This window comes from Meleagris gallopavo, chromosome 21 (genome assembly GCF_905368555.1).
Source record: "Meleagris gallopavo chromosome 21, MGAL_WU_HG_1.1, whole genome shotgun sequence".
Lineage (NCBI taxonomy): Eukaryota > Metazoa > Chordata > Aves > Galliformes > Phasianidae > Meleagris > Meleagris gallopavo.
Window position 1 is genome coordinate 836,700 of NC_139424.1, and position 27,616 is coordinate 864,315.

The 27,616-nt window shown below is 47.4% G+C and overlaps 1 protein-coding gene across 2 annotated transcripts in view; it reads left to right on the top strand.

Annotated features, from left to right (window-relative positions):
* LOC100550560 (S-adenosyl-L-methionine-dependent tRNA 4-demethylwyosine synthase TYW1) overlaps positions 1-27,616 on the top strand; it is a 78,772-nt gene that overhangs the window by 21,628 nt on the left and 29,528 nt on the right. For both annotated transcript variants that reach the window (XM_085240553.1, XM_019621931.3), the window contains exons 9-13: positions 4,868-4,920; positions 7,222-7,340; positions 14,673-14,782; positions 21,112-21,289; positions 24,709-24,844. In XM_085240553.1, coding sequence (XP_085096679.1) covers positions 4,868-4,920; positions 7,222-7,340; positions 14,673-14,782; positions 21,112-21,289; positions 24,709-24,844 — 596 coding nt within the window. The remainder of the gene's footprint in view (positions 1-4,867; positions 4,921-7,221; positions 7,341-14,672; positions 14,783-21,111; positions 21,290-24,708; positions 24,845-27,616) is intronic.

Here is a 27,616-nt window from a genome sequence, read left to right on the forward strand (position 1 = left end):
GGGGTTTGATTAAAATGGAATGGGCTGCCATGCTTTTGATGCTCATGGTGTTGGTTTTCTAAGGTGTGCCCTGCTGGGGCTGCTTCTGGTGGAGGACATCAACATGAGTCATTTGTGGCAAACATTTTCCAACAGCTCTGCCAATACTCTGCCTTACCATTCCTTGTCAAAGGTGTCGGGTGCTGGCAACTTCTTGTTTTTCTTCAGTACTAGTTGCTGCAGGTGAAAATACTAGTGGTCCCAGTGGTCATAAAAATCATAATTTGATTAGAAATAATGTGTTTAAGCATTGGAAGCTTTGGCAGTTCTGTAGTGAAAAGGAAACGTGCTCTTGGGTTAAAATGGACATCCCAGTTTAAGTGAGAAGGTTGTTTGCTGGCTCTCAGCTGTTGGTGCTGGACTCAAAGCTGCTGGCATTGCCATCCTTGGATTTTGCTAGTCCCACTTTCATGATAGCAGGTCAGGTTTGTTTGCCTACCATGGCAGCAGTGATTCTTCTACCAACTTCAGCAGGCTTTTGTTGCAAGTTAAAAAAAAAAAAATAAATATATATATATATATATATAAAAAAAATTCAAGATGTTCTTTGTGCTCCTCCACATCCTTCTCACTGTATGTGATGCTTCAGCAGCTCCACTGATAGAAGTGGACAAAGTTTGGTCTGAACTGTAGTGTTTCTGTGTATGTAAGGTACAGCCCTGCAGTCCTTCTCACAAGCTTGGAGTAGGAAAGAGAACTTGTAGGCAGAACCTTCCTGCAGCTCACAAGCTTGTGGTACTTTTTAGGAGCAGTTTCTTCCACTTCAAAGGAAGTTTTTAAAACAGCACCAACAAAAGCCTGCAGAGTTGATCCTGGGGCCCGAAACAGGAGGTTTTTCCAGCCATCTCAGAAATTCTACTTCCCAGATCCCACTTTTATTTCCGCATAAAATGCTGATGAAATGTGAACAGGTTCCTTTCACAAACCACACTTGTATTTTTCTTGCTCGTTCTCCAGCTTTATTCAGATCAGTGCCTTCAGAGGTGGCCTGAGTGCAGCAGTTGTGGGAGAGCTTTCGGGGCGGTCCCTGGAGTGGAGGTGATGGATTGCTGCTGTGTTGCTGACCTGTTAACCAGCTCTCGTGCAAAACAACACAGAAAGTGGGAACTTTTTTCCTGTAAGCATTCCCCTGGTTTGGAGTTCCCTTTTCTTCACTGTTTTACAGCTTTAACAGATAATACAGCTTCAAACAGACTTATTGAAGGAGGTGGCTTGATAGACCCGTGCTGGTTTGTCAGCTGTGCAGTACTTGTTTCTCAGAAGCAAGCTTTCTGAAAGTCATTTGGGTTTTGAAGCATAATATGACATCAGGTTGGCTTTTACCAAGCGTGCAGCGGCTGCGTTCTCAGAGGAGCATGGCAAAGGCTTTGCACCTCCAGGGGATTTTTCAGCCAGTCATCTGCTTCATTCTTTCATAATTAAATCTTCTGCTCTGTGCATTCAAAGACTTCAGCTGAAGGAAGCTTTTAGTGTAGGAAGCTGTTCTGAAAGGTAAGGTGCCTTTGGTTTTCCACTGGACACTGTTGTGTCAGGATAGCTTTAGGGCTGCTTATGAGGGTGGATGGTGACAGGACAAGAGGGAATGGTTTGAAACTGAGACAGGGAGGTTTAGGTTGGATATGAGGAAGTTTTTCACCCAGAGGGTGGTGAGGCACTGGAACAGGTTGCCCAAGGAGGTTGTGGATGCCCCATCCCTGCAGGCATTCAAGGCCAGGCTGGATGTGGCTCTGGGCAGCCTGGGCTGCTGGTTGGTGACCTGCACACAGCAGGGGGTTGGAACTGGATGAGCATTGTGCTCCTTTGCAACCCAGGCCATTCTATGATAGCCAGGGGAGTCTCCAAGTTGTGTAGTGCGAGTATTGCAGGTGCACTTTTTCAGACTGTGGATTGGATTTTGGAGGTTGAACCTTTCAAACTGTTTACATGATGGAACTGAAGTGTTGCACTGTGATCCTAAACAGCTGCAGAAGTGTTTTACAGTAATGATGGAGCATTTACCATCTGTGACAGTGGTCATCTCAGCTAAAAGTCTGCCCATGGTCTATTAAACTCGGGTTGGATTCTCAGAGCAAGCAGTCACCAAATGTTTATTGGCCTTGTGTTATTGCCTGATGAAACAAATTTCACCCAAAAGCTTGTTTAAAAACTTAATTCAAATTTTTATGATAGTGACACTGAATTTCAGTGAAGCTTGGTGAGTTTCTTGGCCATTCAACATTTATTATTTACTGTGGGATCAGCTAAAATAGACTTATGATCTGGGATTCTTGTGCCTGTAGTCACAAGTAGAGTTTACAGGTTAAGTGATAACAAGTGTTTTGAGTATGAGAGATGCTGTAGAGCCTTAGGATCTGCATATGTGTAGAGATTGAGTCCCGTTGAGACAACACATTGTATTGTTTGGAAGGTGTTGCATCCAAATCTTCACTTGTTATTGCTTACAAGCAATACTTCTTGGGTTTGCTCTTAAGCAGTAGTGTGTGTTCTGTGAGCTCTGGAAACAGAGTGAGAAGGCTCTGCCTGGTTCTCTGACTTGCTTTCTCCCATGGCTGATTTGAAACTCAGCACTTTTGGTTCCCACATAACCCTTTCCATTTTTCTTAGAGCTCAAGCTGCTTTGCTGCCTGTGTTACAAACCAGCAGTTAAATACTTCAAGAAACAGGCTCATCAAATCAAAGGAACTTTGCTCACCTACAGTAGATATGCAAAGGGTCAGGCTTTGTCACCGATACTTGGTGTAAGTCCGAGTGTTCGTGTGCAGCTTGCTGAAGTGGCTTGGCAGCTCCCACCAATGTTCCCTATGCAGTGAAGACCTGAGTTCAGGCACTTCATACAGTGCTCATAAGAAGTCCTGCAAATGCATGGTTTCTTCCAGTAACCACAGCTGTGACTCCTGGCAGCAGCAAGTAGAGTGAGGAAACTTCTTTGTATTGCTAAAGCTGGCTGAAGTTTGTAAGCCTTTGGTTTGGTGTTGAACGTGTACCATTTTGTTGGCCTTTACAGGGTGCTGCAGGCACTCTGTGTGCTGGAAGTAGATCTGATCAACTTCAAGAGAGTGCTGCAGCTCTGGGCTGTGGGGTTTGGCACCGTGCTCAGTTCAGATGCATCCTGTCTTCCCTTAAACAGCTCATGGATTTGGGCGAGGGTTTGGGCAGGCATACCCTATTTCCTGTTTAATTCTAAACTAATGCTCGTTTTAAAGCAGCCACGTTCCTTCTGCTGACAAATGACCTAGGAGAAAATAATCTATGGATGCTGTTGTTGGGTTGTGAGAAATAGAGGATGGTGGTGGCTGATAGCAGCACAGAGCCTGGCTGGGGCGGCTGTGTCAGAGGGACATACCACCCTTCTCTGTGTTCATCAGATCCTTTAGGGACATGAGTTTGAGTGACACAGAGAAGGTCTCAGTTGGGATTGGCCCTTGCTGGGCAAGGCTGTTTGTGGAAAACTACAGAAGAAACATGCAGGGGAGATCTGGAGTGGGAAGAGATAATGGGATGCAGCTCTGTGTGCGTAGTTCTCAGGCAAGGGTTGGCTGGAAACTGCTATGTGGTCTACTGGGTTGCATCCAGACCTAGATGGTGTCCCCAATGTCACCTGAGGCTTTGCAGAGCATCACTTCCAAGTCAGAAGCTCTGGCTAGAGTTGCACTCTCTCCTTTTCCAGGAAAGGATGTAAAATGTCAAGGCTTGTTGGCTTGCATTGCTTCTTGAGTTTGCTTAACCCTAAACATGCATGCAGGGTTTTGAGGTCTGCTCGTTCAGGAGCTGAAGTCTGAAGTATCATCTGCTCCCATGGAGCTGGAAGGCAGATGAAGCTCAGGATTTGCTCTTGGGGGCAGCCTGAAGTCCCTGCATCCTCACTTAATATAGCCATCAGTCCCTTAACAGCCTAAAGTGGGGAAGGGGATTGGGGTCCCTGCCCTGGCAGGAGGGATGCTGGATACCTAAAGTATGATTTTGTTTGGAAGTGTTAATGAAAACATCAGCCTCCTGCTGCCAGTGGAGATGTGCAGGTTTGGGCAGCCAGGCCATGCTGACATGTCAGTGCTGCAGTATGAACAGCATCGTGACGCTCTCCAATCCCTCACATTTTTATGCTGATTTGTGTTTTTTAATCCTTCAGATGTATTAGTCTCTAAGTACTTTTTTTTTTTTTTTCCAAAGAGGAAAATAACCTAACTCAAGCAGTTTGGGTAATAATAGTACTTAGTGCTTAATGAATACTGTAGAATTAATCCATGTGGGCCAATAAATAAAATTCTGTTGGTTTTGGCTGGGAGGTAGGAAATGGTGTGAGACCAGCTTCCTGCAGGTGTGGGGAGCAGCTGCCTGCAGAGCTGTTCACCAGGGCTGTGCCCCAGAGGCAGAGGTGGTAAATCTGCTGAATTGCTGGTGCTTGGGCTCACACCTTAGCCCTCCATCTCAGTGCTTTCCTCACCCTTGTGCTGCATGGGATCAGGGGGTGTTCCTCAGGCTTGGTCTGATGTGCTGCTGGGTCCACTTAGTGCCAACCCTTGGGGTCAGTGCAGGTGTCCCATACCTGTTTCATGCAGTCCTGAGCCCCCTCCATTGATTCAGACAGAACTGAGCAGTACAAATAGATCCCATGGGGAGAAAAGCACTTCCCCTGCATGGCCACATGTTGGCTCTGCATGGGCTCACGGGGTCAGGTGGGCACGGACACCTCGTTGCTGTGTCCCGCTTGCTCCAGCAGGGAGGAGCAGCACTGAGAATGGAGATGCTTAATTTTGTGCAGCACTTAATTGTTTCATTTATCAGTTACTGCAGATTAAAACTGATGGTTTGACTCACCTCTTGTTTTCAGGCTATAAGTTGATAGGAAGCCATTCTGGAGTGAAGCTCTGTCGGTGGACAAAGGTATGCTCTTTTCCTTTTTCTCTGTTTATAAATTGAAAGCTAGAGACTTACTTCTTAGAGCTATACAGGTATACAGCTTCTAGGTGGAATACCCTTTAAAAATGCTCTGTTACCTGCAAGACAACACTTCACTTCCCAAGCTCTAGTTCTGCATGTCAGGCTATTACAGCCCCGCTGCCAGCAGTCAGAACGTGAGCAGAGAGCTGGAAAGATCACCGTTTCTGTTTGTCCATTCTGTTTGGAATCCCTCCTGCCTACTGAAATGCAGGACAGGACTGGAACGCCACGCATTAAAGTGGGAAGATTGCATCAGAGGTGTGAGGTCCTGAGAGACAAAGACAGCAGAGCTCATCGTTACGTTCAGATGGCACATGGGCTCTCAGACCTGTTGTTGTGTGGCTGACGCATCTGGTTGGCAACACGCAGCGCTCCTCTGCTGTTCTTTCCCTTGAAAGGTTCACATAGCAAACTGAGCAAAGCAGCTGAAGTTTGCTCTGTGTTTCTTGCTCCAGCTGTCCTCTGCAGGTCCCTGAGAAGCAGTTCACAGCTCGCATGCTGAAAGCTGCTCTGTAAGGGTGTGCATTTGGGGAGTAGCATTGATTCTAACATGCTAAAGCTGTCAGCGTTCACAGGATGATAAACTGGGAATCAGCATCTCATCAGAGTGCCAGCTAACTCCTGTGCGGTGGCAGCGATCAGCTCCTGGTCCCAGCTCTCTTTTGCTACGTGATTAACTCTGTTTATTTTTGAGAAGAGCTCTGTGAATGGCAATCACCGAAGTGGGTGGCTGCAGTGAGGCTTTATTTAATGCTTGCTATCAATGAACTGTCTCATCAAAGGCTCCTGGTGAACAGCTTAGCAAGCCCACCGCTGCATTGTCAGGAACATTTGAGGCGTGCTGATCCCAGCAATGCTTCTTCTGTTTGCTCTGACAAATATTTCTCTCCTCTGTTGTTCTTGGTGCCAGGGAAGGCCATGAAGTGTTTAAAGAAAAACTTGTCAGGCTTCGTCAGTGCTGGCACTGAGAGAAAACCAGAGAACCTATTTTTATTAAAGAACTGAAATTTAATGCGGCACTGTAAAGCCATTTCACAAAGTAAATAGCAGCTCTGTGTGCTTAGATAGGCCCTTACTATTTTTAGCTTAAGCAGGAGTTGAATAGAAAGAGCTCTAATAAATCGAGCTGAAATTGGTTACAGGCAGCGGCGTTGACTCGGATTCACACCAGTGTGTGAGTGCCTTCAGGATGTGAATCAGTGAGAAACAAGCCAGGGTTGGGTGGAGAAGTGTTACAGAAAGCTCTGTAGTGATATCTCAGTTTGAAATCATTGTGTCTGCTGGATTCTGGAAAGAGCAGAGAACTGCAAACGTAAGGAAGATCCGATTTGCCTTCTTGATGCGGTCTGTAGGACAGCTTGCTCTGCTGGAATTGGAGTCTCCTGGAATCTGTGGTTGGAGGGATGGACAGAGTAAACAGCATTTTCCATTTCATTCAATCTTTCACCTGTACGCAGTGCTGTATGTATGCCAGGCACTGCCTCTGTTCTTCCCCCACAGCTCACTGCAGGCCTGTTTCTGCATCGCAGGACCCTTCATGTAGGGGAAGACAGATTAAAAGTTACACAGCCGTATTTCACACTTTCTCCGGAGAGCGTTGAAGAACCTTTCTCATTTGTTATTATTAAAGTGAGATAATGGAAGACAGTCCCTGCTCCCTGTGTGCTGAGCGGGAGAAGAGTGTGGTGGGAAGGTGTCTGCAGCTCCAGAAGGAAGCTCAGTGTCCTGCTGGGGCCAGTGGTGTGAGAGGGGGTTTGGGGGGCAGGGTATCTTTTAATGGGAGGCTAGAAGAAGTACTCTGCACAAAAATCTGGAAGAATTGAGTGTTTCATAGAGCAGCCATTAAATTGACCCTTGTTAATAATTCTTCTTACAGCCTAAGTGGCTTCACTTGCTTCCTATGTTGGCTAATTCAGTTAAAAGCACCCTGCTACGCTTTGGTGTTACAAGTGAGAAAGTATTGATTTCGCTTAAGTCTCCTCTAGGGCAGTTAATGTTGACACCATAATACCTTGTTTCTGTTCAGCTGTGCGTAAGCAGTTGGACTGTATGCTGATCTTGCTTTGAATTTCTTAAGCTGGAGTGCGTTTGTCATTTCTCTGAGCTGCTCCATGGCTGCAGCACCCATCGCAGGTGACTTTGGACACCAGTGCAAGTTAAAAACATTAAATGCGCCCAGGGGGCAGATGTTAAACCCTTAGTTTTAACTTTCTTGTATCTGTGTGTCTCTTTCTCTGCTGCCAGTCGATGCTCCGAGGCAGAGGTGGCTGCTACAAGCACACATTCTATGGAATCGAGAGCCACCGCTGCATGGAGGCCACGCCGAGCCTGGCCTGCGCCAACAAGTGTGTGTTCTGCTGGAGGTAAAGTGCTGATGCAGCTCTACTTTGGGAGAGGTCACCTGCTTACATGCTGTATTACCCCCGTGTCTGTGGTCTTTCGTGGCGTAGCAGCGCAAGGGACAGCGGTGCCCCAGCAGCAGTGTCTGTGGTGCTAAATCTGTGCCCTGCTCTGGAGGCCCTGTGTGGGCCAGCTGGGCTCTGAGCCACTCCGTTGCTGTCAGGGAGCTGTGCTCCCCTTTCCTCCGTGTCGCTGCACTCCTCTGAGTGCTGTGAGGCCCCTGGGCTGGGACTGGTGGGGCTGCTGTGGGCTGCTCATCTCTGGGACTTAATCATGGACTGGCTTGGGTTGGAAGTGACCTTAAAGATCATCCGGTTCCAACTCCCAGTGAATTGGGTCTGAGGGCTCCCCAGTGTCCCCTTCCCTACAGTAGTGTCCTCTGCGTCTGTCCTGGGCCCCAGCAAGTTCAGATGTGCTGGATACCAGTGGAAGGTGAAATCAGGGAGTCGGGTAGACTGAGAGGCAGTACAGTCTGTGGGTCCCTCTGCTCCCTGCTCTGAATGAGCTGGCAGGTGCCAGCCCTTGATGCAACGTGTGTCCCTGTTGAGATGGCTAGGACTCTCCTAGAGCTTTGGAGAGCGTGGATGAGCTCTGGCCTTGCGCAAAGCCACTGAGGTGCTAAATATTTCAAGTACTTTTGTTCTGAAGTCAAATCCTGTTTCTTACTTAAAATACTTTTGCCCCCAACTCAGTCACGTTCTCAGTGAGTGAAATGTGATGACTTCACCAACTGCTGCTTTCTAAAGCAGCTGATAAATGATCTTGAATCTCAGTAAAGTGACCCCTTTCTCAGAGGGATTGCTTTCTTGTCCTTCTCTGAAGCTTTGCCTGGATCTGAGCTGTGAGCTGCCCTGCTCACCAGATGCCTGGATGCTGGAGGGAGGCTTCTGCTGGACTGGGGGATGTGAGAGGGGATCTCTGAGGCTCAGCAGAAATAAAAGTGGTGACGTGGAAGTGTGCTGAGTGGGAGGACACAGGTTATTCTTTCAGCTCTTTTGTCTCCTACCTTGCTAGCTATTTCAAACCACGGGGGCTGCACATCCTCTGCTATTTAAGTCTGCTATAGGGGGCTGGCTGCCAGTAACAGCTGTTCTATCCCTAAGCCTAGGTGTCCAATGTGCCACTATTTTCATGCCAAAACAGCCAAAGCCTTTCCCATCTTTTCAATCTTCAAGCTCTAATAATGCATATATTTCATGAGAATATTAAAACGACAGCATCCATGCAGAAGTATGGCTGTAATTCTGAATGCGCTTTGAAGCTGTCTCCCATGATAATATTAAGTATAAGCATCAGGCAGTAGTTATCCTGTTAAGTTTGCATTTGGGACTCTATACCAGAATGTTAATTGGTTCTCTTGATGGGCTTTCATCCTATCCTGGCTTGAAAGGACACAGCAAATGGCATGTTTAATGTGCAAGTGTTGCCACTTTTCTTCAGAGTATGTAATAACAATCTGATGACTGAAGAAAAACGTACTGCTTGTTCCTTTTTTCCATCTATCAGCTTGCAATGGTGCATTGAATTCTGCAGCTCTGGCTGTGCTGATGGGGGAAGATTGCCATGCGTATTATTGTCCTTTGTCCCTACACAGAAGGTACACCATAAACAGCAAATAGAAAGCAATAACATCACCAAAATGAAGTGTTTTTTTCCTGGTATTGTACTGCAGGCCATTTAACACTGTTCCTCTTCAAAATGACCCAACTCTGCTGGTTTTTATTTTTTATTTTTTTTTTAGCAGCAGTCTGTGTCTGGAGAATGGGGCTGAATTAGAGAAGCCAAGTGTGAATTGGGATAAATAGCTGTGTGTGATACCTTCCATGCAACTCCAGCCCATCATTCTGCAGGTGTCATTCCTCACATTGAGGAGGAATCCTGGAAGCAGTAGCTTTATTTCAAACCCACCACTTTGTGCAGGTTCTTAATCCCACGAGGCTGAATGCGGCATCCCAGGCACCAGTGGCTGGGCTGAATGAACACAGACCTTATTAGCAGTCACCATCTGTGCTGCTGGGGACACGGGAAGTGATAGTTTTGATCTGCTGCTGGCAAAATGTTTTAATAGAGGCTTTATGCTTTGGCCTCGTTGTGCAGCTCGGTGCGCTGAGCAGCAGATAAGAGCACTGTGGGGTTTTTTGGTTTATTTCTCAATCATTCCTTTGTGGGTTGAAATGCTGAGGCTGTCGCGGTAAGAATAAAGGGGGGGGGGGGTTAAAAAACAAACAAACAAATAGACTTTAATTATTGCACCATCCCTAACTCATAGCTCTCCCTACAAAAATAGTCTGTTGCTGTCTGTTATTGTTGCTCCCAGTTGCTCTTGCTGTTTGTAGTGCCTCTTTAGCTTAATTGTCTAAATGGAAATGTGCGAGTGACCAAACCTCTTAATCAATTAGGGTGAGTGTGGGACTGAGGCTGCCTGATGCTGCTGGTGATTGTGTTGCAATCCATACCTGATTTGATTATGTCCTCTGGCTGAGCGTCTAAAACACGACCCATTATTGTGGAGAGATGGAACAGCTAATAAAGCCTATTAATTTAAACCTCGTTTATTTTGGACCCGAGGAGGAGGCAAACCAGACGGAATAAAGTACTCCATAAAGAATTTGGTTTGAATTTCTGATAACTTTTGTAGCGTTTATACCTGTACTGGCAGGCTTCAGCTCTGATATGTACAGCAGGCTGAATTTGTGCTCAGACTGAGAGCTCCTCTTACAGCAAGATTGCCGTTCCCTTCTTTTTATTTACATGCACCTAACGTGGAGGCAAGGTCACTCTAAGTGACCACAAGGTTGCTGAAACCCAACAGTAGCATCAACCATGGAGGATTCCCAGCACACGCTGGCAGTGAGGAGCTTTGATTCCATCATCATGCAGCAGGGTGGTGATGGGGTGTAAAAGGATCCTGGTAGCAATATCTGGGATTGACATCTGTGCTTCTCATCGTGCAGTATGTGCACTCCTGGACATGCAGCTGTTATTAATGTAAATGCTCACTGCCTATGGAATGCTCGTGTCTTGATAGGTGTCATAGCTGGGTTGGTGCCCACTTACAGTAATAAGTAACTTTTGATTTTGATTAAAAAAAATAAAAATAAAAAATCAACACGTGCCTTTTTCAACTGTCTCTGAAAATTGTTTGATTTGAAAGCATGTCAAGTCCAAGTTTCATTTTTGGAAAATAGTGAACATGATGTCACTCTTAAAATGATTTTTCTTTAGATGCTTAGATATCCAATACTTGATGTAGGCTTAATTCCTTTGTGTTAAACTTATCAGCGTGTAGGAATTATTCCATGCCTTTTCGAAAAGCTTTTATTATTTTCCTCTGTTTATTCATTTTAAGCTATTTTTCTCACTCTTAAGCCTACCAACAAAAGATGGCTTGGAGCAACATGGGGAAAAAAATTGAACCAACAACTGAATGGGAAGCTTCTGTAGGTGCATTCTGTGCTGTTATCCTCAGATAACAGTTTAAAAAGGTGTTTTTTAATTGTTGCTCCTATCCAAAGTGAGTACTGTCTGATTTTTCAGAGGATAAATAGAAAATAAAACTGTATTTGCTGTGCCTCACCTGTGCCCAGGGGCAAGAAGCCCTGATGCTTGCAGCCTGCTGCAGGTGCTCTGCATCCCCAGCCATCTGCTTTTCCTTTGCACACACTGAGAGCATTGTGTGTAAGCACTGCTGAGCTCTTTGCTTCCCTGTCTTGCAGCCAGTTGTGGGTTGTGACTGCTTGTCACCACTGATACGGTGGTGATGTCAATGTAATGATCTGCTGCTAGTTGCACGTGTTTCCTATGGGTTTGCATCTCCCAGCATATGGGTTCTGCTGCTGGGGCAGCTCCAGCCTGGTGCCCTGCTCTGTGGGTGCCCTTTGGACCAGGTCTCTCATCCTTCTGAACCAGTGGTGGCACATCCCTGCTTGAAGTTTTCCATTGCACTGCCTCCACGATGCCTCTTTGTTCAGGTCATTAAAACACTGAGTAAATCAAAAGCTCAGCTTCTTTTTTTTCCCTGTTCCCTCTCTTAATCTTGGCATAAGACATTCTCAACAGATTTGAGCTGGCTGCTGCTCATCTCATGCTGTCCTCTGGTGAGGGGATCACAGCCATGTATTTAGTCCCATGTGTCCTGAGGAACAAGGAGTTACAGGGGGCTGGTGCAGGAGTTCCTGCTGAAGAACTGCATTCACAGTGTCAGAAATCACTCTTGTATGTTGTCCTCAAGCTTTCAGCTTCTTGTGATGCCCTGTCAGCCAGTCCATCCAGTGCACTGAGGGGTGTGGGATCCACCCCTGCGACAGCACTTTGAGATGTGCACCATTTACCTGTCCTTTTCATCATCTCCCCTATTTTTCCCTTTGCCGTTGGGAGGTGCAGGCAATTTTCTTGGCATAACAACGAAGCATTAAACTTTGTCCTTGTGCATTGGCTGGACTTTCTCCCTGGCCATCTGCTTGCTCCCCATGCATTATAGGGAGGTCTTTCTTGCTGGCCCTTTTATGCACCCTGTGGCTGTGTGCCTTGACCTCTCTGAGTGTGACCCCGTGCTTTTGTTCTTTTCAGATGGAGCACTGCAAGGTTGCAGCAGCGCTGTGATTCTGCCAGATTGGTTTCTTGTTACACTTCGTATCTTTGCTTTTTATTGCCACAGTTTGCACTTCTGCCTTAATAGGATTTCAAATGCTGCCAGTTCCCTGGAACTCATTGCCCTTAAGCCTTTCTCTCTCCTCTGGGACCTCACCTGCTGGCTCTGGGACTCACTGCATCCTGCAGTCATCAACTTTTAGTTTTGTTCTGCTTCTTCCCTCCCATCCCTTCCTAGGGACCACACGCCTTGTGCTTTTTCACAATTTTCCAGCAGCAACATTTTCCTTTTCTAATGAAGTGAGGGTTTTCTGGTGTGTGCGTGAAGTTATTTTAGGCTGAGAAGTGATGCCCCATTACCTGCCCAAGACCCAAGCAGCTGGTGAGATGCACGACTCAGAGGTATGGAAAGGGAATGGCTGTGTCATGGCCTTTGCAGTGATCCCATCAGCCATCAAACGGTGCTTTGTTTCCTAGGGAAGGAGAAGCTGCTGTTTGCCATTGAGCAGCTTTGCAGGCACGACTTGATATGTTTTGTGAACAGTTGGAATGTGTTAGAAAAGCAAGGACTGCTTGACGCTGGTAATTAATAGTTGTCCAGCATGCATTAAGAGCCTATTGATTTTCTGCCAGCTTGCCCTGTTAAATATATAGGGTACAAGCTATGTAGTTAAACATGTAAGTGGTTTATAAATGCCTTTTTATAGTTGGCATTCAGAAAATTTTCCATGTTGGCAGCAAATAAAAAATTAGAGAGGAAGGCTGCTATGGCTTGAAGGATCTTTGAGATGATAACATAGTGCGAGAGCAGCACTTGAGTCTTTGCTCTCCCTGTGGACAAAGAGATGCTTGCAGAGGTTGGTTTTGTTGATGTTGGGTTTAGAATCTGTCTTAGCACAGCCCATGTGTGGAACTGCAGGTTTTAATCATTTGGGGAAATTAGTGGGAGTCTTGATTGTCTCCAGGAGGCACTGAAGCAGCCATTTCCTTCTGAAGAGGTGCCCTCCCTGTTGTGTAGTTAGGTGCTGGCTGTCACATCCCAATGGCCTTGGAGCTGGAAGCCTGAGCAAGGCAGGAGCTGCCAGTCCTCCCCATGGCTGATCCGAGCTCAGATCAGCTGATCAGCCTCGCAAGAGGAGATGCTGCTTGGTGTTTTCTTGTCCAGCCCTAGGTTAATCCAGTAGTGCTGTTTGGAAAGGGACAGCAAATACATGCTGCTCTTCTTAATACATTGCTCCATGAGCCACAGTAGAATCAGCAGGGAGAAGTGGAGAAGGTTTTGTAGTGAGTTTTAGGGAAAAAGAATGAGAGGGCAGAGAACAAGGAGTTGAAAGTACAGGAATTCTTTGATATTCTGGGTGCATCCTGTAGGCACCTTCCTATCCCTGTTTGATCCTAACATGAGTGCAGCAAGGTCCCTGGGACGAGAGATTTCAGGAGAAGAGGTGATGGCTTTAATTTGCACAGAAGAGAGTCAGGTTGGATATTAGGAAGAATTTCTTCTCCAAAAGAGCTGCCCAGGGGGCAGTGGGGTCACCGGAGGTGTTCCAGAACCATAAAGATGTGGCACTGGGGGATGTGGGCAGTCAGCATGGTGGGGGAAGCCTTGGAGATCTTTTCCAACCTTAATGATCCTGTGAAATGCCCCTCACCAGTGAGAGGTCCATGCTTGTGCACAGCCTGGCCTAGGGCTGGAGGTGTCCAATGCAAGCACACACTGGCAGCACACCACTTCAGGAGATTTCCTTTGCTGGCCTGGATTCGAATCATAGGATGGCCTGGGTTGAAAATGACCACAGTGATCATCTAATTTCAACCCCCCTGCTATGTGCAGGGTCACCAACCACTGATTAGGTTCATCCAGGTGTGGCGATATCCTCTTGTACCAAAGAATAAAGGAAAGAGGAGAAGCTTCAGATACCTTCCGTGCAGTTGGGTGGTGGATTTCCCTGCGTGGGCTTTTTGTGTTTTTGAGGAAAGCAAAATGTGAGTACAGTGGTGCTTTCTGCAACATTGACTTCCAAACCCAGTTTGACACAGCTGTTCCTTAGAAGGATCATGAGGTGGTTTCTGCACTCTGTCTGCATTTAAGTGTCAGTAGCTGGTTAGTTTGCAGATCTCAGAAGTGATGGGAGCTCCTGCTGAGTAAAGCTGGGAGCCCAACCACATCCACCAGAGACACAGCTCTGGCATGCTGCAGGCCCCCATTGAGTAGCCTGCCCTCATCTGTCTTCTTACTAGAATGTTAACCAGGAATTGCCTTAGGAATAAACCTTTTCCTTCTCAAGGCAGTAGTTGGTACCTCCAGAATGGAACTTAAGAGGGGCTTAGGGTCTTCTTTTTTAGTGCTTTGTGTAGCTGTTGTTAGAAGAGGAGGTAGAGCTGATTTTTCTTTCCTTGAAGAGGTCTTCCTGACTGCAGAGCATCATTTAACTTCTCATAAACCTTTTACCCACGATTACAAATAGATGCACAATGTTGATACTGGGCTGCAATGTTTGCTCTTCTTCCTGGGGAGACCAGAAAGTGGGAGGAGGGAGATGAGAGAATGGTGTCCAGCGATCGCATCTGAGGGTTGTTAGAAGAAGGATCCTGCAGATAATTTGCTGCTGCTTTGAATTTTATTAAGCAGTGCCGGAGTCTGCAGGGTGACAGATGGGTTTGTGCAAACTGCAGCGAGTCACTCTGGTCTCTTTTTCCTCCAGACATCATACAAATCCCGTGGGCACGGAGTGGCGATGGAAAATGGACCAACCTGAGATGATCTTGAGGGAAGCTCTTGAGAATCATCAGAACATGATCAAGGAGTTCAAAGGTAACTAACTTCTCATCAGTGACGCTGTTTGAAGATGCAGAAGCATCTTTAGAGCTTAGATCAGAGCATCCTGGTCACCTGCAGGACAGAAAGAGGCATAAGATCTATAATCTCAGAAGGTGGGAAACCTTGAGGGCATGATCATTGCTTGGTTTTAGCAAAGTTTTGCCTTGTTTTTGTCATTACAACCTGACTCAGCTGTTGAGTGCCTACCCCTGCCTTAAAGGAACAGACTGGAGCTGCCTCTTGTGCATGCTGGTAGCTGTGACATCGTGTCCCTGTGTGCCCTGAGGCTTCCACAGCAGTTAAAGCTCACCTGGGTGATGAGTGATTTCATTGTTCTTACATCAAAGTGAGAGCAGATGGAAGGCAAGAGGGATTGATATCCAGCACAAGTAAGAAATACAGCTTTCAGAGCTTTTGTTACCTCTGAAACTTCTAGATTTTCCTCATTAATAAGTAAGCAGTAACATTCAGGTTGTTATTTTTGAGGATTATTCAGTGTATTTGTGTGCAACTGAAGCTGCAGTTGTTCGCTGATCTGCAAATTACTGTATTTTGCTTCCATTATCAAATCCTTATGGGTTCATTTATTTGCTTTTCAGCTGTATGTATAGAAATATTTGCTTTCTTCTGTTCTTTTCTCCCCAAGCAGTTAGCTTGGTCACTCTGCCAAGGTCAGCCCTGTGCTCAGCGTGCCGACCAGCTTGGCAGGACAGGTCTAGAACTCTGCTCCTCCTAATTGACAGCAGAGGCTGTGTGAGCAGCAGGAGTGAAATGAAGCATCCATTAAAAGTGCAAGAGGAGCCTTAGCCTTGGCTGTCGTTTTGGGAACCCGTTTGTTTATGTTGGCTGCGTGCAAAGAGAACCCAATGGCTTAAAAATGTGACAGGCGAAAAAACTCGTGTCAGCGGAGCAGCGTTGCTCTGCCTCATTCATTGGACTTACGCAGTTAGCGGAAAAATAACTGGAGCTGGGGCCTCACGAGCTTTGCTGCTCATAGGGGCTGGTTTGCATCATCTTGCAGTTTCAGATCCCTTGGAGCTCCTGTTCTGAGCTGTAGGAAGAGCAGCCAGGAGACCCAGCTGTGCTGCTGTGTGCGTGCAGTGCGGCGGGCTGGCTTGCTCCTGGCAGCCAGGTTCTTAAAGGAGTTGGAAGTGTCTTGGCAGGCTGAAGGGGTCGTGCTCAATGGGTTCAGGTCTGGTGGGTGGCTGATAACAAGCAGGGTGATTCAGGTATTGATCCAGGAGCCCGTGCTGCACAGCTCGGAAAGCAAATGGTACCCTGGGCTCCATCAGCAGAGGGGTGGCCAGCAGGGACAGGGAGGTGATTGTCCTCCTCTGCTCTTGTGAGGCCCCGTCTGCATTGCTGTGTCCAGATCTGAAGCCCCCAGTACAAGAAAGACACAGAACTGTTGGAGAGGGTCCAGGGGAGAGCCACAAAGATGATCAGGGGACTGGAGCACCTCTCCTATGAAGACAGGCTGAGGGAGCTGGGCTTGTTCGGCCTGGAGAAAAGAAGGCTGCGGGGTGACCTCAGTGCAGCCTTCAGTACCTAAAGGGAGCCTACAGACAGGAGGGGAATCAACTCTTTGAAAGGGTAGATAACAGCAGGACAAGGGGAAATGGTTTTAAGTTGAGGGAGGGAAGATTTGGGTTGGATGTCAGGGGGAAGTTGTTTGCTGTGAGAGTGGTGAGGTGCTGGAACAGCTGCCCAGAGAGGCTGTGGATCCCCGTCCATCCCTGGAGGTGTTCAAGGCCAGGTTGGATGGGGCCCTGGGCAGCCTGGGCTGGTATTAAATGTGGAGGTTGGTGGCCCTGGATGAGGCAGGGGGGTTGGAGCTTCGTGATCCTTGAGGTCCCTTCCAACCCTGGCCATTCTGTGGTTCTGTGATTCTGTGATCTCAGTGAATGAGTGGTGAGACTGAATGCACACTCAGCAGCATTGCAAGCACTCCTAATTTAGAAGGGGTGGGAAGCACACTGAGCAGCAGAGCCCTGCTTCAATAGAACCCTGGAAACCTGACTGTTGGGTTGAACACAGGGACACGTGTGCAGTTCAGCCTGAAGTGGAAAGGTCTGTGTGAAGATGTCCTCACCACCATCTGCTGGCAGCAGACCCACCTGCTATGAATGAACAAGGGGCAGCAGACTCAGGTTGCTGTTTGATAGCTTCAGGCTGCCAGTGAAGGGAGTGCGTGTTTGCACGTGTCCTCAAGTAAGCAACCCTCCAACCATGGAGGTTTTCAAGGCTTCTAAACAAGGCTGTCACCATCTCAGCCAGTGCTGGAGCATGAACTGACACCTGCTGCAGTGTTTCTGTGATTTGTGTTGCACCTATCAAAATCAAAAGCCCTACAAATAATAGAACACTCTATCTTCTTTTCTATCAGATAGGGCTTGAGTCAAAATATTTGTTTATATTCACCCAGAAGAAAAGCCACACACTGTTAAAGCGATGCATGACCCAAGGGCGATTCCTGCATTCTGTGTTGAAGCACTGCAGTGTGATGGAGGCATTGCTCCTGTAGGGCAGAAACGTGGTTTGCACCACAAGTCGGTGAAAAGCAGAAGTTCCTTTGCAGCTGTTTGAAGCCCAGCGCTCTCCTGAAAGTTGTGTGTGGGATTTGGTTTAAACCCAACTTCAAACTGTGAAATAAAGCTTTCTTCCTTAAAACAACAGCAACAGACACAACACCAACAGATTGCACATCAAGCCTGTGCACACAGAAATGTGCTCTGTCTCATGTGCACATCTCACCACCCATCACTGAGATCCTCCTGACCTCTTGTTGGAGCCACTGGAGCAGGGATGCCAGATGTCTGGGATGTCATTGGAAAAAGGCAGCCCAGAGCCCGTGTGGGAAGCCATGCTCAGGAGCAGTGAGCATCAGCTCTGCTCATCCTGCAGGCTGTAACTGAGCATACTGTGGGGCAGGGCACTTGAGATAATCATCATCTGACTTCACCAAGGCCTCATTCAGTACTCTGAGACTCACAGATGTGCTCAGCTGGAGTCTAGGCACAAATCCACACTGGACTCTGCCAGTGCCCAAATTTATACACGAGGGTCAGTGAGGTCGCAGCCATCTCTTGCTGATGTCCCAACCCCTTGGCTTGTGACCTCACAGTCTATGGCTGTGTGTGTTTGAGCACCATGGGCCTCCATCACCCTCCATCATGGCCTAAACCTTGAATGTAGGAAGTTCCATACAAACATGCAAAAGAACTTTATGGTGAGGGTGATGGAGCACTGGAACAGGTTGCCCAGAGAGGTGGTGGAGTCTCCTTTCATGGAGGTCTTCAAGACCTGTCTGGACACCTACCTGTGTGACCTGCTGTAGGGTACCTGCTGTAGCAGGGGGTTGGACTCAGTGATCTCTCGAGGTTCCTTCCAACCCCTGTAATTCTGTGATTCCATAGTTTTCTGTGCCGTGATGATATATTTGGGAAAATAAAAATTGCACCTTTACTATCTTCACAATAATCCATCTTCCCTTAACTGTTGTCACTTTCTGAAACTCAGACACTTTCTTCCCTTGTTCCAGTTTGGATGCAGTAGCAATTGGCAGCAAGCTCTACGTCAGGCGTGCTTTTTATACCAAATGCTCCTATCACAGCAGGTTGTTTGCTCACGCTCTCCTATGCAGCCTACTGCAGGGATCCTGTCTTGGGAGGAGAATCTCCAGAGATCCCTTCTGACCCCTGTAGTTCTGCAGTTCTGATTCTCCCCTTACTGCACTTCCCAAAAAGAGTTGGAGAGGGGGAAAGATTCCACAGTGATTTGGCAGAAACTGTTCCTAAAGTGTCAAGAGCTCTGCAAAGACAGCCCCGTTCCCTCTTCTGGAACTTATTTTCCATTAAACCAATTGCCAAACATTCCCTGAAACGTGCGTGTGCTTCCTAGCAGCGTTACCCTGGGCCAGGAGTTGTGAGAGTGCAACCAGAGGGCGATCTGTGTCCTGCAGGAACCTCACTGTGTGCTTCTGAAAACGTGTTCCCTCCTCTTTTACTGTTTGCCATGGTTTGTACAGGTGTCGAGACCGTAAGTGTTAGTTAATGTCACATAATTCTCCTAAAGAAGAACTGTTGGAGAGACAGGGAGCGGAGGTGGGGAGGTGTGAAGCAGTTTGTTTGATGGATACGTTTTGTAGGTAGGGACTGTGAGTCTCTGCGCCCTTGTGAAGGGCACACACGTGGAATGGAAACATAACTCAGAAATAAGAGAGAGGATGTCTGACAGCACAGCCCTGGTTTGGCTGGGGGGAAAAATGAACGAATAGAACACATGAGCTGGAAGAGGAAATCCTGCGGGCTTACAGGAGGAGGTGTGTTCTGAGCAATTCCCACTGGGGTCTTAAAGTTAGATCTGGGGATGCCTGTGCGTGATGCTGCACTCGTGTTCTGTGCATCGCAGGCACAGGTGGCTGCAGAGGGACACCCACATCCAGCAGCCTGTGCAGGGGCTGTGCTGGGCCATGCTTTAGTTTCCCTGATCCACGTGCACTGGTAGGATAGCAGCTGGAGGCAGCAATACCCACTAATCCTGTTTGCTTTGCTCCTGTCTGGCTTGTGATTTATGTGGGCAAACGACTGCATATAAAACCCTTGCCCTCATCTGCGGTGTGTTTGCTGTATGTGCCACTGTGATGTAAACTGATTTGAGAAAGTTCCTTTTGAACTTTGTGATGTTGGAATTTTTCTTCCAAAGCTGGCACTGTAATTACTGTAGTCCTATTGCCAGATGCTGAGACAGAGAGAAGTTAATTCCCCAAACGACCCACAGTAGCTCTAGAAAAACAAAAGGCAGTTGTTTCATCTCCGTGTGTGGCTGAGATGCTCCTTTCTTTCCCAATAAGTTCCCAATAAAGCTCTCATTTAGTGCTGTCAGGTTGCTGCAGTGCAGCCATTAGTCCTGTCCCTATTCTGGGCGAAGCCTGGCTGGTTTAAATGTGCTGAGCTTCACTCTGATCACCAACCAGCTTTTCTGCGTGAAGTTGAAGCAATATCCACCAACACCTCTTTTTTATCTAGGCTTTGCAGCATAGCATGTAATTTTCTGTGCTGTTTGAGCTCCAGCATCTAGGCAACGGGAGGTGAGCTGAGGACCTGCTTTCAAACTTCACTCTTTGCTTTTTGAAGCAGACCAACCCCCAGCCCAAAACCTCAGATATTGTTCAAGTCCATCAAGGCACGCCGAGGAAATGGGATGTGACACATCTGGAACAAAAGCTTGCTTGTAATCGGATGCCTTCACAGGGGCTCCTGAGCGCATAGCTGGGTGTGGATGGAGCAGCCTTCCCTCTCCCCTGCCCGCTCATGGGTGGAATAATTGCAGTTCAGATCTGCTAAACCTGAAGATGGATGCTGCAGTTGGATTCCTTGTTTTTCTCTTTGCTCTGAAGTTTCTCTGGCTACTCACATGTGGATGTTCTTTGGGGCACGTCCTCTGGGTTGTGCCCAGCAGATGTGGTGGCTGAGCTGAGCCTCTGGGGCTTTATTCTCTGCCCAGCTCCTCTGGGGCTTTATTCTCTGGGGTGGCTGGTTGGCAGGACAGAGAATCAGAACGTGGTGTGACTTGTATGAGTGCCTGTGCTCCTGTGCTTGTCTCAGCATTTAGGCAGCGTCACCGAGGTCTTAGCAAGGGAAAGTTTGACTCACACGTCACTGGAGTGGTTTGTGACAGCTAACTGAGCCCTGAGCCTCATGTGCCTGGCCATGCACTGCTGTGTGGGCTCCTGCAGGGCTGTGTTGGGTCTCTCTGGCCATGGCTTGCTGTCCACTCTGGTACAGAATGGCTCCAGCTGGCTTCACCTGGTGCCAGGGTATATTTTGTCATAGAATACAGAATGGTTGGGTTGGAGGGAACCTCAAAGCCCATCCAGTTCCAACCTGCGGGCTGGGTGCCCCCCAGCTCAAACTGCCCAGGGCCCATCTGTGGCCTGGGGCACCTCAAAGGTTGGAGCACCCACAGCTCTGGACAACAGTGCCAGTGCCTCATTGCCCTCTGGGTGAAGAATTTCCTCCTCACATCTGACCTACATCTCCTCTCGTTCAGTTTAAAGCCGTTCCTCCTCATTCTATCACTACCAGACCATGTAACAGGTCGCTTTCCCTCCCGTCTCTGAGTTCCCCTCAAGTACTGGAAGGCCACAGTGAGGGCTCATAGAAGAGAGAACGGAACACCCCCAACTCTCAGCCTGTCTCCATAGGAGAGGTGCTCCAGCCCTCTGAGCAGCCTTCTGCCTTCCTCTGGACCTTCATCTTCCAGATTCAAACACAGCTGGGAGGATGCTGTGTGTAATTTGCACCCCTTCTCTCTCTTTGCAGGAGTGACAGGAGTGAGGGCAGAGCGCTTCGAGGAGGCGATGGCAGCCAGGCACTGCGCTCTGTCCCTGGTGGGGGAGCCCATCATGTACCCCGACATCAACCGCTTCCTGCGCCTCCTGCACCAGCGTGGCATCTCCAGCTTCCTGGTTACCAACGCACAGTTCCCAGAGGAGATCAGGTGAGAGCTGAACAAAAGAAGTTCCCACCACAGCGTGTCAGTGCTGACCCGTGCTGTAATGCCATTTTGTCGTTCGTCACTCAGCTCTGTGCGAGTGCTGACAATGAAAAGGGCTCACCCAGCAGCTGCTGGATTTCCACCTCCACCTCCCTGTGTTCTCCCTCGTCTTTTTCTCTCTCTGTCTGGGCTCTGCCCAGCTCAGCCTCTGTGGCAGGACCCAGGGTACAGTTCTAACAGCAGGGACAAAGCACAGTGCCACATCACCCTGCAGAAGTGGCAGCAGAGGGACTTGTGCTAAACATTCACAACACCTCAGTGTACTCCCAGAGTTTTTCTTTTGCGAACACAAAAAACTGCTGGTTCTGATGGCCTTTTAACAACCAGGCTGCTTTTAACTAACCAAAGCAAGGAAATGCAGTGAATACCCTTGCACTGCAAGATGGCTGGGAGCTCATCTGAGCACCGTCAGCTCACGGTGCTGCCAGAGTGCAGCCCTGCAGTTTGCTGAGCTGTGCTGTGTGAGGGCTGTTTGCAGCTCAGCCTATTTCAGCTCGCTGCCTTTCCGTGTTAGCACTCGGAGAGCTTCCTTTTCCCTTCCTTCTTGTGGTGTGAATATGGCAGTGAGGGGGGAAGGGCATGCAATTTTTGAGTGAGTAATTATACACTACAAAGGCATTCCAAATGATTGAATAATTGTGTAATCAAGTTACTTTAAGTCATGTATTATGTGCCTGATCGACAGAAATTGCTCCCTCCTAAAAATAGCCTTTCAGAAGGAGAGCATACTATATTTTGAAGCTGTATCACTTAGGATCTGCTGATTGTTGTTAGAAAGAAACCAAAAAAGCGATAAAATGCAAGTCTTGGTGTCATTGAAAATTGCGACTGATCTTTGGCTAATCAAAGCAAATGACTTGCCTAGTAGGAGAGCTGAAGTGTGCACCAAGTTTGGTTTCCTGTTGTCAGCAAAGGGGAGATGTAGTGTAAAAGTTGGTCCTGAAACAGGTGGTGTGAGCTCAGAGCGTGCCTGGAGGGCTCAGTGGGCTTGAGAGGACCCCCGAGGCACCAGGGTGGTGTTTCCTGGGCCTTCCTCCTCTCCTCTTCCTCCTTTCACACACAGACTGCAGCTCCATCTGCCTCCAGACAGATAAAGCAGAGCATTTGATTGTGTGCAAGCTCATTGAGCAGCTACCTGGCTCTTGTCCTCTTCCTTGTTTCTGATTATTGGCTGTGAACAAGAACGCTCACATGGATGTGTTTGCATTTATAAGCGTCATTAATAATAATGAGCAGGTGCTCGTTACTGCTCATAAAAATGAGTATTTGCTTACTGCATGGATGTTCCCATTTTCTTGTGTCATTAACTACCCTGTGTCCTGTCTCCTGATTGTAAAAGCACCCCGTGGCTGCTGTCTGAAGGCAGCTCATTGCTCTCTGTTGTGCTACACTGCGGTTGGGATTTCTGCATTCATCTCACATATGCTAATGCTGTGGATTTTAATGCCATCTCCTGGACCTCAGCTGTCTTCACTCACTCTAGTGTGCAAGTTACAGCCCTGAATTAAGGAGGAACTTTGGAAAGTCCATCCGAGCAATGGGCAACTCAGTTTCCCATTCATTATGAAATTCATGTGCTTCCTGGGAAGCTCAGATGCTGCTTTTCTCCCTGGCAATGTGTGCACCCCCAGCTGCCCTTTCTTCTTTTCCCCGTTCAGTGTTGATGTGCATGAAGCCATGCTGGTGCCAAGCCATAGGGAGCTCTGGGGGCAGCGTGGGGCAGAGCTCCCATGCTGGCATCTCCTAAGGAAAGATTAGTTCCCTCATTCTCTCCATTGCTGAGCCTGCTGTCCCTTGCCTGCCTTTGGGATCCAGCTTCCTGCAGAAGAGATGATTTTCTCAGCTCATCTTTTAAAAAACCCTCATTCCTTCTTGTATGGGAACTGTTGAGTCAGGGCTTGAACCACTGATTGAGCATCTGGGGAAAGGACCTGGTCAGCCCTGAGAGCACAGGTGGAGGCAATTCACCACTGAGACAGGAAGGGATGGAGCCTGGCTGCACCTCTCATAGACCTTATTTCAGGGTGTCTTTCTGGTGATCCCTATTTGATGAAGCTTTCCCCTAGGAACCTTGAATCTTTTGACACGGGTGAGCAATCTTTTTCCCTTCCTTTATATCACCTTTCTATCGTGCTGGTCCTTCTATCGTCACACCTTGGTTGTAACACCTTTCCCTTGTGCTGATCTGTCCAATTGCTGCTTCTTCAGTGGGGTTTCTTCTAATTAGGCTACTTCAGCATTGAGGAAAGAAGAGCACTTTGGTTGTTTTTTTTTTTTTGTGCTTTAACACTTCTCCTTACAGCTACAACACTCGGTCATTTTGGAGCTGCTAGGCCAAAAATGTTGAAAAATGGGTTTTTAACCTAAAGTGTCACTCTTGTTCTGAGCTGCCCTCTGTCTAAATACATACTGAGGAGGTGTGTTTAGATGGGCTGTTTAAATATTCACATTGAGTAGCTGGGTTTTGGTGGCCAGCAGCTGTACTCAGTCTCGTTCTGGGCAGTTTTTGTCACCTCCTCACTTCTGGGGACAGCCATGGACTTGGTGTATTTTTGGGTGGCATTGTTTGGCAGCTGAACAATAGCTGCTAATTTCTTATCTTCTAAAGAACCAAATCAGCTTGGGACTATAGCTTGCTCATTAGCAGCCTTCACAAAAAGTGCTTGCAAAATGTTGTCCTAAACCTGCTGGGAAGCAGAGTCACGGGGCACAATCTGGAGGCTGTCACCTCCTCTCCCTCCAGATGACGAGGAATGAACGTGTTACACCAGAGCTGTTATCAGCTCTGTTTGGCAGAGGAGATGGCTTTAGTTTGTCCCCTTTTTTGCCCTTCAGTTTCCCTTTGCTAACGGACTTCAGTATTGCTTGTTCTCCTTTCTACCCTTGGGTTTTGGAGGCGGGTTGGGCTTGACCCACATTCTTTGCACAGCAGAGGAGTTTCCATCTGTGCTGGGTTCACAGATGCTGCTTTCACCAGCACTGTGTGACTGGACACTGTTGATATGAAATGAGAGTCCTGGAAGGGGAAGGAGAGCACCATGGGGAGGTTGGGATTTGTTTTATATTTTTAAACACCTTTGATTTTCTTTCAAAAAACTTATTTGGCAGATGTGGCCAACTGCAGATCAAGTCAGTTCATCATGTGCAGCAGTGGAACTGGGCTGAATTAAGGTTGTCTTTCTGCTGGATGAGTTTATTTTTCTGTGGGCCAGGAGAACAACATGGCTTGGAATGGGCTGAGCCTCATGATTTCTGACCCCAGGGGCTTAAAAAAAAATAAAAAATAAATTAAAAAAAAGGCAAAAAATCAGTTATCAGTAATGTCAGAAAATAATCATCTACTTCTCTTTTCTCTTACCAAGGAACTTGGAGCCTGTCACACAGCTGTATGTCAGTGTGGATGCCAGCACCAAGGAGAGCCTGAAGAGAATTGATAGACCCCTCTTCAAAGATTTCTGGCAGAGATTCCTGGACAGCTTAAAGGCCTTGTCTGAAAAGGTACCTGGTTATGAATATTTTCTTTTTCCCATACTTTTGCATGTTACCTTCTCAGCCAAAAGTGGAATGGCTACAGGTAGACTGCTGAGTGAGCCCTGGATGTGCTGCGAGCATGTTACCCATCTTATGTACAAAGCATGTAAGAGTTCAGCAAGCTCAATCAGTTTCCTATGAGAGAAGAAATATCATCACTGGGAGAGCAGTATGTGTCAAATAGGATAGTAAACTTTGCTGTGAGTTTAAAAGATGGATGTGAAATAAGCATAAGACATGAATGTAAGGTAGGACTATAAGATAGGAGATGAGGAGGTTATAAGAGAGCAGTTTTCCTAATGAAGCTGATGCTGAAGTCAGGCTGCTGAGGAAAGACTGGAGATTCAGAGACAGCTGGGAGATCAGAAATCCACGTCTTCTGGTTCTCAAAGGTTCCCTTGAAATTGAGGTACATAAAGGAGGTGAAAATGTGTGTGCTGGAGATGAAGGCTCTGGTTGCCCTCCTGCTACATACAGCTCAATGCCTCTGTTACTTCTGGAAGATTCAGTCAAACCAATGGGTTTGAGCACAGTTGTGATGGTATCCCTTCACACTGCCAGCACTTTGGGTCTGTCCAAGAGCCAGCTGGTGCCCTGAAGGCATGGGCTCCCATCTGCTGCTGGCTCACAATTCAGTCCACCATGTTACAGGTTTTAATTGTAAGTAATGAATCACTCATGGTCCCAGCATCATATGAGGTAGTAGAAGTGCTTCATGAACGTGCCTTCCCTCTCCTGGTTGCTGATGCTGTGCTCTGATGGAACAAGCACTTCTCTTTACTGTTTTGGCAGAAGTTTACGTGCTTCCTGCTGAGATGAACTGACAAGAGAGACTGTTTCAGCTGAATTAAATTTTCTACCTTCTGAGCTGACTGTGTTGGGCCATTTTCTGCCAAATAACGTTAGGAGACCTGAAGACTCAATGTAACTGAGTGACACTTCTGCAAAGGCATGTAGGTTTATCAACATGTTTGTAGGTACCAGCTGATCTTGTTGAACCAAGGCCAAATTCTTAGCTGACTGGAATTAGGTATAAACCCAATTAAGCTCTCCTAGTGGAGCAGGCCGTGGAAAAAGCAGAGGGGCTGAAATACCAAGAGCAAAAACATTGAAGACTTTTGGGAAGCTGATTTTGCACATCACTTCTCTCCCACCTCTCCTGACCCTTAGTAGAGATGGTTCATTCCTTGCTATGTGTTGGCAGAGATTTCCTAGGGAAGAACTGAAGGTGAACTTATTGGCAAGTCAGTCCATACAGCTAAAAATACTCTGGTCAAGGTGAAGAGGAGGTAAAAAGCAGCTCAACTACCAGGTGCGTTTTCTCCTAAAAGCAACTGCTCTTGGAAGGGTCCTTGAAGCACTGATAGCACAAGAGCCAATTGTTAGTTGCTCCAGTGGACAGTATGCTGTGCTGCCAGCCCCAGCTCGGCTGCACGTTGCATCATCAAACAGAGGCAGCAGCAAGAAGCTGCTGTCTGTAAGCTTGTCCTTCAGTGTTGCTTGTAGCACACAGAAATCATCTCGAGCTGCTTTGAGGCAAAAGCAGCTTCTGAAGAGCACTGCCCTGTGCTAACATGTGTGCTGTTGAGCACCGTGCTGTAGGGCTGTGATGGCTGGAGGGTGCTGAGAGCTGATGCCTTGACTGCTGTTCCCAAGAAGTACAGTTTCTGTTTCTGAGTGGATGGTGAAGTGCATTGTGTTGGGAAAGTGATGCTAATGCATCTGGAAATGAAATACAAGCCCAATACTTTCATATAGCCTGGAAAAAAAAAAAAAAACAAAAACCCCACCCAAACAATAGGTTTGTGCAATGTAATTCTTTCTGGACTGCTGGCATTGCAGCCGATGTAAGTCAGTGCTAATAAGAATCACAGGCTTGATCTGGGAGCATTTGAAGGAACAGAAATGGGCACAGCCCTAGCAGAAGCCATGACTTGCTGTGCTGCTGTGGGGCTGTGCGTGGTGCTGCAGGACCTGCACTCAGATGGCAGTGAATTGTTCCCAGTGTGCTTCCCCAGCACCATGCAGTGTGTTGGTGATGGCTGCTGCAGTGTTTGCACAGCACGTTCAGGAGGAAAAGAAGCAATGCTTTTGTGATGTTTCTTTCTGTAGCAAACAACAAGAAATACCGTCCTTGTTCCCTGCTCTTTGGAGCAAGTTTTTTTTGCCTTTCTGGAGCAATTTTTACTGAGATGGTCTTGTGTTGGCTTTTCTGTGCTGAGAAATGTTTCCCAAGATAGGAATCCGTTAAGCAGCAGCTAGACTCCCAGGAGCTCTGTTAGTTTCTCATCATGCACCTTCTGCCCTCCAGATGAAATTGAGAGGAAAAAGAAGGATGCTCTGCATAATTTAGAGCATGCCCTTTCCAGACACTGTGTTTGAGAGTTTGAGTCGTCCTATGGCAGCTTTGAGTCCATCAGAGCAAGCCTGAGGTGCCGTGGTGTGATGGATGAGCCATTGGATGAGGCGCCAGGGATGTGAATGCTTGTTCTCCTGCAGATCAGAAAGGCGTATTTCGGTGCTGAAAGGCACTTCTTCCAGCCTTTGTTTCTTCGTAACGCTGTATCCAAATGAGGAATAGGTGTTAATTGAGAGCTAGGGCTCAGAAGCTCAAGAGGGAGGAACTGTATTTCCTGTACTCCAGAGTTTTCGCATCAAGCTGATGTTTTTTTTTCCCCCAGAGATGCCATTAACCAAATGCACTGCCTTAGGATGAGAATGAGGAGCTGACATTGTGAG